The sequence below is a fragment of the Pleurodeles waltl genome, chromosome 8 (genome assembly GCF_031143425.1).
Source record: "Pleurodeles waltl isolate 20211129_DDA chromosome 8, aPleWal1.hap1.20221129, whole genome shotgun sequence".
NCBI classification, from domain to species: Eukaryota; Metazoa; Chordata; class Amphibia; order Caudata; family Salamandridae; genus Pleurodeles; species Pleurodeles waltl.
Window position 1 is genome coordinate 1,437,484,106 of NC_090447.1, and position 21,514 is coordinate 1,437,505,619.

Sequence of the window (21,514 nt, forward strand, 5' to 3'; positions counted from 1 at the left end):
CTAGATTGAAAGATCGCCACTTTGCTGAGCACATTCCTCCCACACCCAAAAAAGACTTTCCAGCTAAGAAATGTAGAGTGTGTTTTCGAAGAGGTATCCGGAGGGAGTCTCAAATGTACTGCCCGGATTGTCCTTCAAAGCCTGGGCTGTGTGTCGGTGCTTGTTTTAAGAATTACCACACCCAGAAGAATTTCTGGGAACAACCATGAGTGTAAACTCATGTCTGTTTTGTATTTTCATGTGTTTAGTTTCATGGTTAGCATTTCTGTCATGTTCTTAGTTAGAGCTTTTGTGTTTGTAGTTTTGTAATTCTTTCTACTTAGTTAGGGGTTCCTCTGTTAAAAAAAAAAAAAAAAAAATGATGCCATTGTGGGTGGAGTGGGGCTTGGCTGAGAGTGTACATATTGACTTGCTGTTGGCTACTGCAACACACTGCCAGCCAAACACCAGTCCACACACTCCCATCAGCTGGTGTGATTGTTGTATCAGGCACGTGGGCGTATGTAAGTGATGGGCCCTTGAGTGGCGCTGTCTGTCGATGTGAGTGTTGTAATGTGCTGGGCCCGTGGCTGGCGGTGTGAATGGCCTTGTGTGTGTCATGTATGAAAGTTGTGTGAATGGACTGTAAAGCGGTTGGTGCCTTGTCGCGGCTTTACAGCTCACGAGCTGTGAGTCATTGGTTCAGTTTTTTGCCTTTCAGTTACTAACAGTGCATTTCATTTTTGTGAAAGCTCTTGTTAGTAAAATTTGATCCACTGAACCATCACTCACCCTCGTGCCAAATCCAACCAGTATGTGTGGTAAAAATGACAAAACCTGCTCCGCTGTAATCAGGCGTCGCAGCACACCTGTGACATGCTAGGTGCCTCAGGTGGGACCCCGATGATGAAGCATGCCACCAACTTGGTTGGTGGGTGAGGGGTCTTTTTCACATAACCTAACTGTGTTTCTTTTCAAAATGTTAGTGTTTGGCACATCACGGACGTATGTGGGCACATCAAAACGATATATTACAAAACTACCTGTGTTTGGGGGGGAGAGGGCACCTATGTTTTTGGTCCTGTGTGCGGCCTTCATCTAGGGAAACCTACCAAACCCAGACATTTTATAAAACTAGACACCCCAAGGAGTCCAGGGAGGTGTGGCTTGCGTGGATCCCCCAACATTTTCTTACCCAGACTCCTCTGTAAACCTCAATGTGCTTAAAAAAAGCATATTTTCCTGACTTTTCTTCGTAGGATCACCACTCCAGCACAAAATTCCTACTCCCCAGTGTTCCCCTCAGCCACCCAACTAAAATGACACCTCACTTATGTGGGTCCCCAAAGCAGAGTCAGTCTAAAGATGTATAAAAGAATATGTCCTTATAAACTTGCTGTGCTATCCCCTCTATCTCTGCAAGTTTTGGGCCTTATTCTGTTGCAGGCACCTGGCCCACCCACACAAGTGAGGTATCATTTTTATCGGGAGACTTGGGGGAACACTGGGTGGAAGGAAATTTGTGGCTCCACTCAGATTCCAGAACTTTCTGTCACCGAAATGTGTGGAAAATGTGTTTTTTTAGACAGAATTTGAGGTTTGCAAAGGATTCTGGGTAACATAACCTGGTCCGAGCCACACAAGTCACCCCATCTTGGATTCCCCTAGGTCTCTAGTTTTCAGAAATGCACAGGTTTGGTAGGTTTCCCTAGGTGCCGGCTGAGCTAGAGGCCAAAATCTACAGGTAGGCACTGTTTTCAATGAAAAAATGTGATGTGTCCACGTTGCGCTTTGGGGCGTTTCCTGTCGCGGGCGCTAGGCCTACCCACACAAGTGAGGTATCATTTTTATCGGGAGACGTGGGGGAACGCTGGGTGGAAGGAAATTCGTGGCTCCTCTCAGATTCCAGAACTTTCTGCCACAGAAATGTGAGGAACATGTGTATTTTTAGCCAAATTTTGAGGTTTGCAAAGGATTCTGGGTAACAGAACCTGGTCCGAGCCACACAAGTCACCCCATCTTGGATTCCCCTAGGACTCTAGTTTTCAGAAATGCACAGGTTTGGTAGGTTTCCCTAGGTGGCGGCTGAGCTACAGGCCAAAATCTACAGGTAGGCACTTTGCAAAAAACACCTCTGTTTTCCTTCACCAATTTGGCTGTGTCCACGTTGCGCTTTGGGGCGTTTCCTGTCGCGGGCGCTAGGCCTACCCACACAAGTGAGATATCATTTTTATCGGGAGACGTGGGGGAACGCTGGGTGGAAGGAAATTCGTGGCTCCTCTCAGATTCCAGAACTTTCTGCCACAGAAATGTGAGGAACATGTGTATTTTTAGCCAAATTTTGAGGTTTGCAAAGGATTCTGGGTAACAGAACCTGGTCCGAGCCACACAAGTCACCAAATCTTGGATTCCCCTAGGTCTCTAGTTTTCAGAAATGCACAGGTTTGGTAGGTTTCCCTAGGTGGCGGCTGAGCTACAGGTCAAAATCTACAGGTAGGCACTTTGCAAAAAACACCTCTGTTTTCCTTCACCAATTTGGCTGTGTCCACGTTGCGCTTTGGGGCGTTTCCTGTCGCGGGCACTAGGCCTACCCACACAAGTGAGGTATCATTTTTATTGGGAGACGTGGGGGAACGCTGGGTGGAAGGAAATTCGTGGCTCCTCTCAGATTCCAGAACTTTCTGCCACAGAAATGTGAGGAACGTGTGTATTTTTAGCCAAATTTTGAGGTTTGCAAAGGATTCTGGGTAACAGAACCTGGTCCGAGCCACACAAGTCACCCCATCTTGGATTCCCCTAGGTCTCTAGTTTTCAGAAATGCACAGGTTTGGTAGGTTTCCCTAGATGGCGGCTGAGCTACAGGCCAAAATCTACAGGTAGGCACTTTGCAAAAAACACCTCTGTTTTCCTTCACCAATTTGGCTGTGTCCACGTTGCGCTTTGGGGCGTTTCCTGTCGCGGGCGCTAGGCCTACCCACACAAGTGAGGTATCATTTTTATCGGGAGACGTGGGGAAACGCTGGGTGGAAGGAAATTCGTGGCTCCTCTCAGATTCCAGAACTTTCTGCCACAGAAATGTGAGGAACATGTGTATTTTTAGCCAAATTTTGAGGTTTGCAAAGGATTCTGGGTAACAGAACCTGGTCCGAGCCACACAAGTCACCCCATCTTGGATTCCCCTAGGTCTCTAGTTTTCAGAAATGCACAGGTTTGGTAGGTTTCCCTAGGTGGCGGCTGAGCTACAGGCCAAAATCTACAGGTAGGCACTTTGCAAAAAACACCTCTGTTTTCCTTCACCAATTTGGCTGTGTCCACGTTGCGCTTTGGGGCGTTTCCTGTCGCGGGCACTAGGCCTACCCACACAAGTGAGGTATCATTTTTATCGGGAGACGTGGGGGAACGCTGGGTGGAAGGAAATTCGTGGCTCCTCTCAGATTCCAGAACTTTCTGCCACAGAAATGTGAGGAACATGTGTTTTTTTAGCCAAATTTTGAGGTTTGCAAAGGATTCTGGGTAACAGAACCTGGTCCGAGCCACACAAATCACCCCATCTTGGATTCCCCTAGGTCTCTAGTTTTCAGAAATGCACAGGTTTGGTAGGTTTCCCTAGGTGGCGGCTGAGCTACAGGCCAAAATCTACAGGTAGGCACTTTGCAAAAAACACCTCTGTTTTCCTTCACCAATTTGGCTGTGTCCACGTTGCGCTTTGGGGCATTTCCTGTCGCGGGCGCTAGGCCTACCCACACAAGTGAGGTATCATTTTTATCGGGAGACGTGGGGGAACCCTGGGTGGAAGGAAATTCGTTGCTCCTCTCAGATTCCAGAACTTTCTGCCACAGAAATGAGAGGAACATGTGTTTTTTTAGCCACATTTTGAGGTTTGCAAAGGATTCTGGGTAACAGAACCTGGTCCGAGCCACACAAGTCACCCCATCTTGGATTCCCCTAGGTCTCTAGTTTTCAGAAATGCACAGGTTTGGTAGGTTTCCCTAGGTGGCGGCTGAGCTACAGGCCAAAATCTACAGGTAGGCACTTTGCAAAAAACACCTCTGTTTTCTGTGATGTGTCCACGTTGTGTTTTGGGGCATATCCTGTCGCGGGCGCTAGGCCTACCCACACAAGTGAGGTATCATTTTTATCGGGAGACTTGGGGGAACATAGAATAGCAAAACAAGTGTTATTGCCCCTTGTCTTTCTCTACATTTTTTCCTTCCAAATGTAAGACAGTGTGTAAAAAAGACGTCTATTTGAGAAATGCCCTGTAATTCCCATGCTAGTATGGGCACCCCGGAATTCAGAGATGTGCAAATAACCACTGCTTCTCAACACCTTATCTTGTGCCCATTTTGGAAATACAAAGGTTTTCTTGATAGCTATTTTTTACTCTTTATATTTCAGCAAATGAATTGCTGTATACCCGGCATAGATTGAAAACCCACTGCAGGGTGCAGGTCATTTATTGGCTCTGTGTACCTAGAGTTCTTGATGAACCTATAAGCCCTATATATCCCCGCAACCAGAAGAGTCCAGCAGACGTAACGGTATATTGCTTTCGAAAATCTGACATTGCTGGAAAAAGTTACAGAGTAAAACGTAGAGAAAAATTGATGTTTTTTTCACCTCAATTTCAATATTTTTCTTTTTCAGTTGTTATTTTCTGTAGGAAACCCTTGTAGGATCTACACAAATGACCCCTTGCTGAATTCAGATTTTTGTCTACTTTTCAAAAATGTTGCGGTTTCTGGGATCCAGCATTGGTTTCATGCCCATTTCTGTCACTGACTGGAAGGAGGCTGAAAGCACAAAAAATCGTAAAAATGTGGTATGTCCCAGTAAAATGCCAAAATTGTGTTGAAAAATTGGGTTTTCTGATTCAAGTCTGCCTGTTCCTGAAAGCTGGGAAGCTGGTGATTTTATCACTGCAAACCCTTTGTTGATGCCCTTTTCAGGGAAAAAACCACAAGCCTTCTTCTGCAGCCCATTTTTCAATTTTTTTTGAAAAAAACGAAATTTTCACTGTTTTTTGGCTAATTTCTTGGCCTCCTTCTGGGGAACCCACAAAGTCTGGGTACCTCTAGAATCCCTAGGATGTTGGAAAAAAAGGACGCAAATTTGGCATGGGTAGCTTATGTGAACAAAAAGTTATGAGGGCCTAAGCGCGAACTGCTCCAAATAGCCAAAAAAAGGCTCGGCACAGGAGGGGGAAAAGGCCTGGCAGCGAAGGGGTTAAAACCATTACACAATCAATACACAAATATAAGAGTCATAAAATACTAAAAGGCCGATTTTACAGAATTGCTTGCTGACTAATTGTGCACGTGTGCCCTTGGCTCTTGATCACTGGGAGCTGGCTCCCTAATTTGTCCAAAAATGTCACCACCATACAGCTAAGCTGCACATCGTCCCCTTTAAATCCAGCCAAAATAGCTGGTCTGCACCTCCACAGAACCCTTTGAAGTCATTCTGGACATAGGAGCCTTTTGCAGTCCATCATAGTACTTTTGCAGAGATATATCTGATGGATCAGTGTTTCCGGAGCCAGCCCGTAGATCCGGCAAGTGCCCGTCATGTTACCTTGGTCTACCTGGGGAGATAGCTGAACGTTGTAAGACAGCCCATTCAATATTTCATGAAAGCTGCTTTAATCCATGGGTTGACTGCTACTCCCAGGTAAGACTGTTGGACAAGTCTATCGTATGATGACAAGACGAGCCAGGCATGGTTTCGTTTCACAAAAACTTCTTTGTCCATTAGCTGCGAGAGAGACTTAACTCTTTCTTTCGTCACACACTTGACAAGCTGGTATGAATTGAATTGGAGTAGCTGGTCGACCAGGCCCAATGCCACCAGTGAGGACTCAAAGTAAAGACAAAAAAGGGAGTTGGTTTGCGCAGTAATTTGCAAGCTCAGGGAGCCTTGCCTTTCTGTCTTAAGTTTATAGCTTAAGTTAACAAATACTCCTTTTCTTGCTAGAGACTGTTTGACCAGGCCAAACTCAAGATGGACCTGTGCCGGTGAAACACGGTTTGGTAAGCTGAACAGCCCCTTGAAGAGCTTAACAATCATTTTGTCGAAGTGTTCGCCACCCCTACCCCTCAAAGCTTCGCAGCTGTATGTAATTGTTGAAATTAGTTTGGCTTGGATGTAGTGGAAGGTAAGGCATTTTTCACATGCTTAAATGCAAACGTATGAGAGATGGATTTCCGGCTGAGGCTTTCCAGGTGTGGCTTGAAAGAGCCACCTCAGTCAAGAAGAAAGCCTAGGTATTTATATTCACAGACTGATTCAATTTTGCTGTTGCCCAAGTACCATTGGTGCCGCGGTCCCCCTGAAGGGCATGATTGTTGATTTCACCAGACGAGTTTAGAGTCTTACAGACGAACAAAACAAGTTCAGAAAACAGGAGGGTGAAGGCTCAAGTTTGAAGATAGACCTGCTGTGTGGGCCAAGTAAAAAAAAATAAACGGCATATTCCCACGCAAGAAGAAAATGGATTTGTCTATTATGCCTTAAAGAAGGCTGTAGGCACTATTTGCTTACATCAAGAGTCTTAAAATCCAATACAAGTTCTTTCACTATCTTTGGTATGAGCAAATTCCTGTACCTGAAGGAAATGCTTAGCACTAGCTTTTTAACTTTTTGGCAAATCGCAAACTTTGTCCTGTAACCTACGATTAGGCAACCAAACTTCTAAATTTTATATTTATTTGTATATATTTTAATTGTGTTGTATTGTTATTTATGTGTTCTATGGGGTAAAACGGTACTTTAAAAGAAAGTTCACCTTTTTATACAGGCAACATGCCTCTTTGTCAGTCATCACATGCTGCCATAACTTATTCTGGGGTACGTGCCAAATGAACAACAAGTCCAGCTTCTCAAGACTTACCATCTTGGAACCAGGACAAGACACTTGAATGCTCCAACCAACACACATCATGGAGATGCCACAGATAGTGACACAGGGGTGATACACAGATTAATCCAGAGCTGCAGTGACTTGAGTGTAACATGCACTTCAAGGGGGTACAGAACAGGCTTTACTTTCAAGGGTGCAATAGGTGCCCCTAGCATAAATGTCAGCTGTTTTTGTTTGCATCATTGGAGCATTCATTGATAAAATTATAACTGGATTTTACTATTCACTGTTCCATAAAAATTAAGCTGTCCTTTCACATAGTCTAAGTATCATTATGATCTCTATCAGTGTATATCTCCAAGCTACAGAATGCATTTTGTTTTGTGATTTCATTTCAGTTTGTGCTTTAAGTTCATAAGCTACGTTCAGCTCCAATGCCATCTTTCTGCTGTGTCTAACTGGTGAACTTTTGGTAAGCCCCATCTGTAAATTCCAAAGATCACAGTGCACAATATTTCTTGCATGGTAAAAGCATAGCACAAGGGAATACTGTCATTAAGCATTAACAATTTCCTTGGCTACTTTATTCCTTATAGGGGTCTGAAGCTCCAATAAGAGAACAGGCAATTCTGAATTTATTCCGTGAGTAAGCAGCAAGTTGTCAATCAAATCCGATTCAATCAAATAGGATTTATAAAGCACATCTAATTACCCACAAAGGTATCCAGGTGCTTGCCAGTCTCAGCAGGTCAGTCGGACAGCCAGGTCTTGAGGGCCCAACAAAATTCTGGAAGGTGATGGTCCAGAAATGTATGAGGAAGCAGTTCCATGTTTTTGCTGCAATGTGGGAGAAGCATCGTCTTCTGCTTCTGCTTAGGTGGATGTGGGGAGTGTGGGTAAGTGATGGGAAGGCAGAGCACAGTTTTTTCGAAGGTTGGTGGCATTTCAGGCACTGGTTAATGTAGGCCAGTCCTTGCTTGTACAGAGCTTTCTGCGTGTGGGTCATCATCTTGAATTGGCATCACTTCTGCATAGGGAGCCAGGAGTTGCCTGAGGTGTGGTATGATGTGGGATCGTCTGGGAAGGTCGAGGATGGATCTGGCTGAGGCATTTGTATAGTCTGAAGTCTTTGTAGGAGTTATGTGATGATTCCTATGTAGAGGGGATTGCCCGGTCCAGCCGGCTGGTGATGAGGGCCTGTGTCATAGTGCCTCTTGTGTGCAGGTGTTGCCACCTGAAAAACTTGCGTAGCATGCGCAGAGTGAAGAGCAGGTGGAGGAGCATTGATCTGTAGTTTCATGGTGAGCTTGTCAATGATGATTCTGAGGTTTTGAGCATGTTCGGAGGGAGTGGTTGCGGTTCCTAGTTCTGAAGGCCACTGGGGATTGTTCCATGTGTTGTTGCTCTTACTGAAGATTAGAATTTCATTCTTGTCTGTCTTCAGCTGCAGGCAGTTGTCTTCCATCCAGTTGGTAATGCATGTTATACATCCATGGAAGTTGGTTTTGCTGGTGGTGAGGTTGTCAGTAAGTGAGAGGATGAGTTGGGTGTCATCTGCATAGGAGATAATGTTGAGACCGGGGGACGTGACGATTTTGTCTAGTGGGGTCACATATGCGTTGAAAATCGAGCGGCTGAGGGATGATCCTTGAGGGACACCGCAGGTGATATTTTTAGGTTTAGAGGGAAAGGAGGTAGGTGGAGACTCTGGGTTCTTCCAATAAGGAAGGAGGCGACCCATCAGAGTGCGTCACCTAGGATGGCAATGCGGTGGAGTCTTTTGATCAATGTATGGTGGGATACGGTGTCAAAGGCTGCCGAGAGGTCAAGGAGGATCAGGGCTGCTTTTTGTCCTTGGTCGCAGAGGGTTCGGATGTTATCGGTGGCTGCGATCAGGGCAGTCTCAGTGCTGTAATTGCTGTGGAAGTCAGATTGTGGAGCGTCAAGTAGCTAGTTTTACTCCAGGTATGTCATGATTTGCTTGTTGATGATTTTTCCAGTACCTTTACTGGGAATGAGAGCAGGGAGATTGGCCGGTAGCTTTTGAGCATGCTGGGGTCTGTGGAGGGGTTTTTGAGTAGTGGTTTGACTTCAGCATGTTACCAAGCATCTGGAAATATTGTGGTGGTGATGGAAGTATTGAGTAGAGTGGTGAGTTCCTGGCCTATCCTTTGGTTTCCAAGATTGAAGATGTTGTGCAGGCAAGAGTCTGTGGGGCCTCCCGAGTGGATGGATTTCATGGTGGAGTTTGTGTCCTAGGTGAAGAGGAGGTTCTAGCTGGTCAGTGTGTGATTGGTGTTGGTTGTGGTGGTGGCGTCTCTGTCAATGAAGTCCATAGGTGTAGGTTGGGGTTTGGAGTTTCTGTATATGGTTGCAAACTTGTCGTGAAAGAAGATGGCAAGGTTGTCACACAGCTCCTGCAATGGTGTGATTTTGTTTTTGCTAGAGCTGAGTTGGAGAATTCCTTAATGATGTTAAAGAGTTCTGTGATGCTGTTGCCGCTGGTTTCGATACATGTGTCTAGTGAAGCTTTCTTTGTTGCTCTCGGCCGACGATGGTAGAGTTTGAGTGAGGTCTTGAAGGCTGCCCTGTCGGAGGTGTCTTAGGTGGTATGCCGTTTCCTCATCAGCTGTTTGCTGTCTCGTTTAGCTGCTCTAAGTTCGGGGGTGTACCAGATGGCCTTTTTTGCATGGTTTTCTCTCGATGCAGCTCTAGGTGGGTGCAGTGCTATTGGCACAATTGGTGTTTCAGGCATTGAAATTCTTTACTCCCTGTTCGAGGTCAGACGCAGGGTTGGAGGTGTTTTGGGTATCCTTCCAGTTGGTCTCTGAAATTTACTCCACGACTGGTGGAGGGCACTGGTTGTCTTGGGAGTTGCGGTGCAGGGAGTGGAGATGTTGAAGTGGAGGATGGAGTGAACAATCCATGAGAGTTCAGTGACATTGCTGTAGTTGACGTTGTCAGAGCATTACCTTTACCACTAAAGTAAGAAAATGTGGTCTATTGGCTAAATTGCTGAGTTTGTAATCTGGAGAGCTGAGCTTTAATTTTGACTTTTGCATTTGACCCCACAGGAGTATATTTTAGGGCAACTTTTTTGCAGACCTGATGTAACCTAAGTCCTCAAAAAGCCATCTGTGAGGACAGATAACGGATGGTGAGTCACAAAAACTACAGGAGTAGTGGAAGTTACATCGCATACCTCTTGCCCCTTGATGGTATTGCAGGATTCGAAGATGATCGCAACCTAAACCACTGAACAGTTTCTTATTTTCTGCTGAGTAGCTTGGAACATGAACAAGAAGTAAAACAGCAGTAATTTAATGGCTCTTAGAGCCCTGTTTTCATTCTGCTCCTGTCAATAGAGACTGGGTTAAGCATCCCCCAATGCCATTTTTCTGTTGTATTTTATTGATGATATAGCACTTCCAGTTCTATGAAAGTCTGTGAATTAGTATTATATATCGCACATGTGCTGTGATACTCATTCACAGGATGAAGAAGCATCTGCAGATGAGTCTAAGTAATGAGGGTAATCCACCAGTACAGTGGACAGTCTGCAGTACTTTTCTAATTTAGGGTTAGGGGCAGGTCAGGGGGAGGGAGAATGGCCAAGTTAAATGCATGGAATACCGACATCTATATAGGCTTGTCGGTGCTCATAACCATTTTGCATCTACTAGTGGTGGGGTTCTTCTGTATTCATGGACCTCATGAGGGTAGCCATTTAGAAAGAAGGCAGACTTAGGAGTCTAGCTGAGAGATGAGCACTTACAGAAACAAAGGCCTCTCACCTTTTGAAGGCACTGCAGCTGGACAGAAAGAAGTTTAGTTCGCCTCCCCAGAACTTCCCACACCCTGCTCGTTACTGGTCTAAAACTGGGCGGTGTCAACTGTCTAGGTATGGAGTCATTAAGACCAAATGTATCACAGTTCTTGGGTGGGGGGGTCAAGAAAAGGGACAGGCTTCTTTCACACAGGACAGTCCAACAGGGCAGGTAGGCCAGCAGGATGCTCAGCCAGCAGGTAAATATGTCATTTTCCCAGTTCGGCTCGTGAAATGGGTAGAAAGTTATTGATAGTAATGGCCGTTATCCTGAAAAGATAATAGTTACGTGTTAGCGATGACAATGTTAATTTAATGAATAAATGACGCTATCCTGCTCCTGTAGCTATCTTGCTCAGGTTTAACCTGTCAATGGTTCCTTTATACTTTATAAGTTATTGCCCTGCTGCTCTTAAAAAAACCTACAACCGTTTCACAACCAAATTGTGGTCCCGTCTTCATATGTGCGTGAGTTATACATGTGTAAGGGTAGTATGTACCGTACCTGTACGAAAAAAGCAAAAGCAAAGCTCTGGACCTAAAACAAACACAAACCTTCGACCTTCAAAACTAAGCAGCATATTTACAAGCCCCTTGTGCCTCCTTGTGCCCAATTAGTGTCATTTTTTCTTACGCTAATGTGGCGTAGGGTAGGCATTTCTGATGTGCCGTATATACAAAGTGTGGCAATGCTTGCATTGTGCGGCTTTGTGACCCTTTCCCCCACATTATGCCTGCATCAGGCATAGTGTAATCAAGGGGGGCGTTCCAGCGCTGGGAGGCCTGAAAAAATAGCGCAGTGAAATTGACAAAATTTCACTGCGCCACTTTTTTGAGTCATTTTTAACACCTGCTCAGAGCTGGCATTAAAATGATGCACCCATTATGTTCAATGGGCCTCCCTGTACTGTGCTGCACTAGTGTCAAAATGTGTGACGCTAGTGCAGCAAAGTGCCACAACAGCATCTAAAATGTTGATACTGTTATGCTAATGACCGCCATGGTGCACTGTATTGTAAATATGGAGCAACCATGGTGTCGTTAAGTGCCGGTACGGGGCGGCGCAAGAAAAGTGGCGCATCATCTATGATGCGTCACTTTCTTGTAAATATGCCCCTGAATATTCCAAATTTAACGTTTTTCAACTTTACATTTTCAGGGTTCATGCAGAGGCGCAGCAAGGGTGCCATGGGTCCTAATGCAAGCAAGAAAAATGACCCCCCTCATTTGATCTGGCAGTAAAAATATACAACAATCGGGCCAGATTACGTCCCTCCCATCACTGGGCCGCGGTGCGACTGCACCTGCTGCACCATTGATAACTACACCCATGTGTTTGTGATCAGGTCCCAGCAGTGAACACACGAATCAAGTTCATGCCTTCACCTGCACATTCACCCACTAGTCTACTGCCTGTGTCCTGCTTGCTCCAGCTTCACACCCCTACCTTGCACAGTCAGCTGGATTATTCCTCGGTCCTCCCCAAAAGAATTGATAGCATGACACGAGAAGAATCCGGAGTCCTCTCTCACCGTCGGAAGAATCTGAGAAAGTAGAAGACAAAAATTATTTGTAACAGCAGCTGTCTTCAGGTAGTTTAGAGCTGCAGAGGAAAATAGACAGAATACGTGTTCATGGAAGTGTTTAAGTGTTGTTATAACATGGAATTCTGTGTGTTGATTCAGAACTCAGCCAGGGATCCTATTGGTGATATTTATGTTACAATGTCCCTGGTTCTGCAAATGGCAGCACCAACAAGGAGGTGGCTTGGTGCATGTGTTCACTGCAGGTCTTACAGCAGACTATTGAGAAGTTCACCCTATGGTGAAGGTAGAGACCAACACTGCTTTGTCACTCTCTTTCTATGTATCTCTTTTTTACGCACACTTTCGCTCTCTGTCAGTTTCTTTATTGCCCCGTCTCTCTGTCCCACCTAACTGTATGCTGTCCTTCCTTTACTTCTCTCTGTCGCCTTAGCGCTCTATGGGCCAGATTTACAAGAAAGTGGTGCATCGGTCAAGATGCGCCACTTTCCTTGCATGCCCCTACCACCACCTAACGACACCATGGTTTGTGCCGTATTTACAATATGGTGCACCATGGCAGACTTTAGGACAATAGTGTCAACATTTTTGACGCTACTGTGGTGCTTTGCTGCAATAGCATAAAAAATGTAGACTCAAGTGTAGGCAAAGTGCAAGGAGGCCCATTGATTACAATGGGTGCGTCACTTTAACACCTGCATTGAGCAGGTGTTAAAAATGACCCCAAAAATAGTGCAGTGAAATCTTGTAGATATGACTTCGCTATTTTTACAGACCTCCTAACGCCTTGCACACAGTATGCCTGACGCAGGCATAATGTGGCGCAAGGGGTCACAAAGTTGTACAATGCACTTTGTTAATATGACGTGGCGAAAACTGCCTCCTTGAGCCACATTAGGGTCAGTGCTTAATTTGTAAATAGAAAAGGGCCGGTGCTCAGACCTCTCCTCTGAAACACGTGGCTGCTGCAGTTAAATGTGTGAGCACGGAATACTGAGGCAGCGTAATCCTGAAACCATCTCGGACCTCTTCATTCCATACAAAGCCACTCCCTGCCTCTTCAGCTCACTCATGCAGCTTTCTGCTTTCTTCCTTTGTGACACTTTTTAGTTTTTCCCTTTCTCCGTCTTTCCCATATGTGTCTTTTGCTTCCAACAAATGCTTGAGGCAGCAGACTAAGCCCCGGCCCTCAAAAATAAGTGCCAGTGCTCAGCACCGGAAACAAGTAGCACAAATTAAGCACTGATTAGCGTAAAAAAAATGAGGATAATGTGGCACCAGGAGGCGCTAGGGCCTTGTAAATCTGGCCCTATGTTTCTATATCCTTACTCCTCTCTGTCATTTCCACCTACCAGCCCCTTTCCTCCCCTTATTCCTTTACATCTAACACTTTCCATCGCCTTCTTTTTCTATGTTCCTTCCCTTTCTCCCTTGGTTTCTCATCAGCAGCTATAATTCTGAATTTTAGATCGTGGAAAGATAAAACTGTAAAGCGTTTTTCATGTGAAAGCCTCTCTTTCTTTTTTTTTTTTTTACAAAAAGCATCCAGTGTGGCTGTGCAGAGTCCGTGCAGAATCAATTTGTTACGTATAGCTTTGGAGGATGCCTTTCGCTAGAGCACTGGATTTCCAAAATTGGTTTTTCTCCGTTTTGACACCAGAGCAGTGAAGACGGGGCCTGAAGCCCATGCTCTCGCTCCGGGTCACTATGGAGTAGAGGGAGGTGTGAGAATGAGTGTGGGAGGGGAAGACTACTGTCACTCGACCATGATGTAGTGCTCAGTAAAAGCAACTTGGAAATATTACAAGAAAGTGTTTACACTTGGATTGTGAACTCCATAATGGAAGCAAGAAACAATGAATCGATCACCATCAAAGAGCTTGTGAAAACTTAAATCTTGCCTGTTTCATGTTTATGTACTCCTATAATACAGTGTTAGTAATTACATACATAACTCAGAAAGTATCAATAATTGTAATCAAAGGTGCATGTAATTTTATAGTAGTTTGAAGCTTCCTGAGCACTGAGTATGCCTGGTAATTGTCGTGGCTCTAGTAGGCACAGAAACCACTAGACTCAGGGTTGTACCTTTGCACAAGTCCTAGCAGCTCAACCTCACTTTCAGACCTGGCAAGCAGAAGCAGTATTCCAGGAGAAGAATGAGCACAGTACTGTATGTATGATTGATATCCTCCCATCAAGGACGTCCAGCACTTCCTCGGGGAGAAGATCCTGCCACCTGCTCATTAAATAGTTGTTGGCTCAGAGTAACCAGTTTCTGTCATGTAATAAGGCTCCACTGACTTGTGAGTATATCTATACTGGTTTATTTTTATATAAATTTTAGTGTGATGCTTCAACTGACCATTTTCTAGCGAGAGCTGTGGTCAGATGAGATGGCAAATGTTTTTATTTTTTGCGTTGCTTCTTGCTATTTTTCATTATACGCTGGTTGGACTGTAAGCTTCCTACGGTGTAGTGTTTCGTTTTTAACAAGCTCATCCATCTTTCCACATTACCTGCAGCGTCGATATGAAGTCCTCGCCCACCTCCTTGGAGGACACAAGGTATCGAGACATTTCAGGGACATTAATCATGCGATCCTCCTTCTCCCAGCGGACGATGATTGGTTTCTCCCCATGCGCAGTGCAACTCATTTCCTTCTTTTGACCCTGGGTGGCCAAGGTGGTGTTGGGATATGACGTTATCATTGCAGGAACTGAAAGGGAAGACACATCACAGTGAATGTGATACAATTAACATTAGTGAGTTATAAAACAAAAGAATCTATGCCTGTCTAAATGCAAAGATCACAACCGAAAGACAAAGCATTTCAGAACATCCCAAATAGCATCCTTACTTGGATTTCACAAGAGTAGTCATTAAAGAGGACATACGCTGTTTACAAAAATAAACATGTTATGTACCGTAACATTCACGGTCCCAATGACTTAAAAGACACCGCGTGTGAAGGTCAGGCACTGCATTGCTTGTTTTATTACCCTAATCAGGGGTGGCTCCTCTGCTATGGCGGAGAGTCGCCCCCCCAGCCAGCAAATATGGTTTTATTGTAAAAAGGGGGGCCACGGGCGATGACAGGGACAGAGGGGGAGTGCACAGTACTCCCCGTCAGTGCGCATGTATGCTTGGCTGGCTGTCTCGGGACAGCCAAACACACATGTGCATAGGGCTCTCTGCAACCCAGAACTGTGTTGCCGGATTGGAGACAGCAGGCAGAGGCTCCAACACTGCCTCGGAGCGCCCAGCCTAGGATTGGCCGCGGGGCAGGCTGGAAGCCTGTGCCTGCAAGTACTGGAGCAGAGCGGTGCAGCAAGGAAGGGTTTTTTAAAAATAAAAATAATTTGTTGTTTCCCCGGCCACGTGCTACCCTGCCCCTTTTCCCTCTGTGTGCAGAGACTGACCCTAATACTAAGATACTTTTGACCTTCATATGGCAGGGCTAGCCTCGGTGTCACAGCGTATCCTTTTCTGTGGCTTCCACAAATTTAACAACCAAAAAGAGGTCGAATTTTTCAAGATCTAAAACATTTCATGACTATCAGGATGATGTCACTGGAAATGAAAACACACAGTCCTTGATACGAAGAGAGCTTTGCATAGAATTTCCACAAAGCCTGATTTTACTGGCTAGACATGTATTTTCAGTCCAGGCTGGTAAGAATATTGGGAAAAGCAGTCAAATCTTGTATTTTTCCCTTCTGAAACATAAAGCCAAAACAGCTTAAAGAAAACAGTCAAAAATGTGAAAGCTGCCTAAATTGTTTTAGAACTATTATTAGAGGAATCAGAGGGCTAATTACCAAGCTACAAATTAATTGGGACAATTTCAGACAAATTATTTTTCATCTACCAGCTCTTTGCTGTTCCAGAATAGCAAAACGTAAATAAATCAGGTGTTTTTTTCTTAGTAGATTGACAAACCTAGCTTCACAGGAAATCACATTACATGACCAGCAATGTGGATCAGAGGAAAGGAAATGTGACTTGCGACCCAAATGTAGAAGTGTCATCTTTCTCTTTTTACCTTTCTCTAATTTCCTTCCCTCTCTTTCTGCTCTATTCCTCCTTATTACTTTCTCTCCCTACTCTAGTCCTTCGCTCTTCTTTCATACTACTTCCTCTTCCCTCAGTATCTTCCTTGCTTCTTTGACTTCACCCCTTGGCCAGTGAGACAAGGGTGCCTCCACAATCGAGGCCTGGCTCCATGGTAGAGCCAGTTCCTGAGCCGTCTCCACGTCTCCCTGGGCTTCCCAGAGATGGAGCGATCACTGCCCACTTAAGAGTTCTATGAGGCTATGTGCCTCATATTTGGGTGGCCCGTTTCCTCTTATGTGCCTTCGGGTCAAAAGGTTTGGCAGGGGCGCCAGCTGCCCCGGGCACAGCACCAGTCATGCTCCTGGGATCCATACCTGCAGTTCATGGTTGGCCACAAGCACTTTCAGCTCGCTGTGCTCCCCTCTGGCCTTACTAGCTCCGCTTGGCTGTCTATTAAGGTGAAGGCGGTGGTTGCAGCTCATCTGCGGGGATCAGGGGTGCCAGTCTTCCCCTATCTCGATGACTGGTTGTTGAAGGCAGGCTCACGCCAGGCTGTCGTATTCCACATCCAGACTACAGCGGACATCCTGCATTCGCTGGGGTTCACTATCAATGTGCTGAAGTCACATCTGACTCCCTCACAGACGCTGCCTTTCACCTGAGCTTTTCTGGACACAGTGCGGTTTTGATCTGTTCGCTCATTCACTCTGTTCTTCTGCCTCAGCTTCCTGCTCTTCCCAATTCTTTCTGCTGCGCTGCTAACCCTGCCTTCTGCTGCCAGGATGTCCCTCCCTCCATCCCCCTGTTTTATTCACTTCCCACTCCCTCTCTCCACACCTCTTCTATTCATTCTTCCCCTGCCCGCTCAATTTTACTCTCTCTCCCTTCTTCTGCTCTGACTCAATCACTCACTCCTTTCCTTTGTCTTTGCATCTCCCCCTTACTTTTTCTTATCTCCTTTCTTCTCTTTCGTATCCCGCTTACACCTCCCTCCTATACGTTTATTGGACCTTCTCTTTCCTTCTCTCAAGTCTGCTGCACAGAGCATCAGCCTCCTCCGATGCACACAGTGATTTCCTCACCCCCCCCCAAGGCAGCATTCTGCAACCTTCCCAGAATGCTGGAAACACGCCGAAGTCAACGCCCTACTAAAGAAACCTACGGCTGACCCGAGCAACCTGAAAAACTTCCGCCCCATCTCACTCCTGCCCTTCCCCACCAAGGTAATAGAGAAGACCGTCAACAAACAGCTGACCACCTTCCTGGAAAACAACAACCTGCTCGACCCTTCACAAACCGGATTCCGAACTAACCACAGCACTGAAACCGCCCTCCTCTCAGTCACAGACGACATCAGAATCCTGATGGACAACGGTGAAACAGTCGCCCTCATCCTCCTCGACCTCTCGGCTGCCTTCGACACCGTCTGTCACCGCACCCTAATCACCCGCCTTCGCTCCACCGGGATCCAAGGCCAGGCCCTGGACTGGATCGCCTCCTTCCTCTCAAACCGTTCCCAAAGAGTTTACCTCCCAACGTTTCGCTCAGACCCCACCGAGATCATCTGCGGCGTACCACAAGGCTCATCGCTCAGCCCGACACTCTTCAATGTCTACATGAGCCCCCTCGCCGACATCGTATGCAAGCACGACATCATCATCACCTCCTACGCTGACGACACCCAACTTATACTCTCCCTCACCAAGAACCCCGCCAGCGCCAAGACCAACCTACAAAAGGGCATTAAGGACGTCGCAGATTGGATGAGGCTCAGCCGCCTAAAGCTGAACTCTGACAAAACGGAAGTCCTCATCCTCGGCAACACCCCATCCGCTTGGGACGACTCCTGGTGGCCCACGGCCCTCGGCACCGCACCGACCCCCGCAGACCACGCCCGCAACCTCGGCTTCATCTTGGACCCTCTTCTCACCATGACCAAGCAAGTCAACGCCGTGTCCTCCGCCTGCTTCCTCACCCTCTGCATGCTCCGCAAGATCTTCCGCTGGATCCCCGCCGACACTAGAAAAACCGTGACCCACGCCCTCGTCACGAGTCGCCTGGACTACGGCAACACCCTCTACGCTGGGACCACCGCCAAACTCCAAAAATGCCTGCAACGCATTCAAAACGCCTCGGCCCGCCTCATCCTCGACGTACCCCGCAACAGCCACATCTCCGCACACCTGAGACACCTGCATTGGCTCCCAGTCAGCAAAAGGATCACCTTCCGACTTCTCACCCACGCACACAAAGCCCTCCACAACAAGGGACCGGAATACTTCAACCGTCGCCTCAGCTTCTACGCCCCCACCCGTCTCCTCCGTTCCTCTGGCCTCGCGCTCGCTGCCGTCCCTCGCATCCGCCGCTCCACGGCGGGTGGGAGGTCCTTCTCCTTCCTGGCAGCCAAGACCTGGAACTCCCTCCCCACCAGCCTCAGGACCACCCAGGACCACTCCGCATTCCGGAAACTCCTAAAAACCTGGCTTTTCGAGCAGCAGGAATCCCCCCCTTTCCCCTAGCGCCTTGAGACCCGCACGGGTGAGTAGCGCGCTTTATAAATGTTAATGATTTGATTTGATTTGTGTATGTGTCAATAGGGATCAATGCTCGAGATGAACTCCTCCCTGGGACCCTTCTTTCTCTTCAGGCTTCACTCAAACGAGGAGCAGGAATCCTGCTGAGAAAAGGGGACGCCATTTGTGGATGGTGTTTACCTGCCCTCTCTCCGCAGCCCAGGGCCAACCTGCAGTAGGGTTGTCACTTGGTCAGTATTTTTAAGTTGAAGCCGGTACAAATATTGGAAAAATGCAGTGAAAATATTTTATATTTTGTCTTCTGAAACATAAACCTAAAACAGCAAACACATAAAGAATTCAATTAAAGATTATTTAGGAGATGCCAAAATAGTTATTCCCATGTTACACAAGAGATCTGTCAGTTTTACTCAAGTTATTTTTCACCTACCAACTCGAAACTAGTCAACTGTACACAAATGGCAGGTACATATTTCACTAAGAAAGGTGGCAACCCTAGACTGCCATTATTACTGGGTGCTCTATCAAGATTATAATATTCTGACAGGTCGGTTGCTAACCTGACAAAAGTTGCAGGCATGTGGGACATAATCACTCAGTAGGAGGTAGGTCTGGCTAAAAAGCCGCAGATCTGAAGGGTTGACAAATATTGTCCAGACCTTCTTTGAACCTTGACTCAGATGAGCCTCTGTTGCGAACAGTAGTCAGTTACTGAGATACATGACATGTATTATTCAGTTCACGTGTGCTGGAGTGCGTGAATTGCCTTCAACCACTGAACCAGGAAGTGACCAAAGACAAGAACAGGAAATGCAATCTGTAGATCCACTAACAGCGGCAAATGTCCAAACTAGGAGGCTGCATAATCTTCTGGTGGAAAGTAAAACGAAATGCAACCTTTTTACTATAATAAATATGCAAATTGCACGTAATGCTCTTACCTGTTGGCAATGTTATTGTTATAGAAATGTTGAAAGCAGCAAAATACTAATTTTTAGGCAGCTGTATTTTTGAAAAGGCAGAGGTGTATGTTCGTAATTCACAAACATCGAATCAGGAGTCTGGATTCAAGGCACCTGAGGCTGCTGTTCTCAATCAATGCCGTAGCTCAGTCCGAACCCCATGTTACAAAGAGTCCCTTCAAACAGGACACACACCTTTCATGTGAGCATTTCTAAACCGTGGCAGCCACCAGGCTGAGCGACGGCCTTTTCTAAATGTACCTGTTCTTTCAAGGCTGCTTTTTGGAACTTTTCGATCCCATTACTCATGTTCAATCAGCTGCGAGTCTACTGAGATAAGGGTTCATTTTAATGCTGTTATTTTAGTACATAGTCCCTTCCACTCGGCAGTCACCTCAGTTCACCCTCAGTCTGGGATGCAGTAAGCCAGGAACGTGAAATCTAACGCAGCATGGCATGAATGGGCATGTGACAAAACATTACATGAATTCAGTAATATTCCTGCATTTTACAGCGCTTAGAAACGGCAGATGTGCTGTATGAAGCACCGTGTAAAGCATTATTTGTAAAAATCAGGCATTCAAGAAATGAAGCTTAGTTTTACTATATTATTTCATATTTTTATTAACGCTTCCATTTCCAAATTCTTTAAAAATGTTCAAAATATAATGCTTAAAATTGTAGCAGTGATAACAAAATAATAATGAATTGATATCGTCTATTTGGCCTCAGGTACCGGTTCGTTACTGTTTCATGTGTGTTATGCTTTGTTAGGGGCTTTATAAAACTCTAGTACAAGTATCAGTCATGAATGATGAAATCTAAGTTCATTAATATATGTGATAAAGTAACAGCCAGCACTAAAGATATTTCAAGACACCGAGGAGTTCCTTCACCATATAGTTACCTGCCTTCCTGAAATGACCTAATTCAGCTAAAAACTGCTTAACGTACTGAAAAACCCGCGCATGCACTTTACAGCCTTCACTGCTGGGATGGCAATGTCCTCTGTAGGGTAAATAGGCAGGTACCGCTGCCCTGAGTGGCCCGACTTCATGTGAAACTGGGATCCCGACTTTACTTTCGGCCAGCTAACACACTGACCTAGCATGTAGGCAGAACCTGGGTGTGTTCATGGTGCCTCTCAGGTTCAAAACTTGTTCTGTGATCTGGAGGGGTGTAATAAGCTTGCCCTCTGTTTTGGGCCTACTCTGCAAGTCTTGGGTTGTTGATACAAAGTGGTGGTGTAGGTATGCCAGTTTTTGTAGATTATAGTACTGAGCAGACCTTTATCCAAGGTCAGATTGAGATGGGTGCCTACTGACCCTACTCGTGTAAAGTTCCACTGAAATGTGACACCCAGATGGAAATGTGTGGTGGCATGAAGTTTGACACACCAGGGTAGAAAATGCCTGGATTTCACACTATGCCCGAGCGCAGGCCTTTGCCATAGGAACAGGATAAATATCGGCCTGCTCCTAGAACATGAACATGGTTTGGAATTAGACACCTAACTGAACAAAAACATGTTATGGTACATTTCGCCAATAAATCATGTGCAATTGTCACTTATTGTATTTTGAGTTGGCTCCTTTAATACATTTCAATGCAGTGTGTTTTTTTGACTCCATGCTAAAAATCTAGGGTTGGTGCATAATGACATCCTAAGTGTTCAGTTCCTAATCAGGGCACGTTCAGAGTTGGAAGAATCCACCAAGAGAATTTCCTCCACAACACAGTTTCGATGGTGGAGG

At 45.8% G+C, this 21,514-nt stretch overlaps 1 protein-coding gene across 1 annotated transcript in view; it reads right to left on the minus strand.

Annotated features, from left to right (window-relative positions):
* Positions 1-21,514, minus strand: part of DSCAM (DS cell adhesion molecule) — a 1,000,736-nt gene that overhangs the window by 337,279 nt on the left and 641,943 nt on the right. The window contains exons 12-13 of the mRNA XM_069202587.1: positions 14,728-14,927; positions 12,112-12,208 (exon numbers count right to left, since the gene is read on the minus strand). Of these exons, the coding sequence (XP_069058688.1) occupies positions 12,112-12,208; positions 14,728-14,927 (297 nt within the window). The remainder of the gene's footprint in view (positions 1-12,111; positions 12,209-14,727; positions 14,928-21,514) is intronic.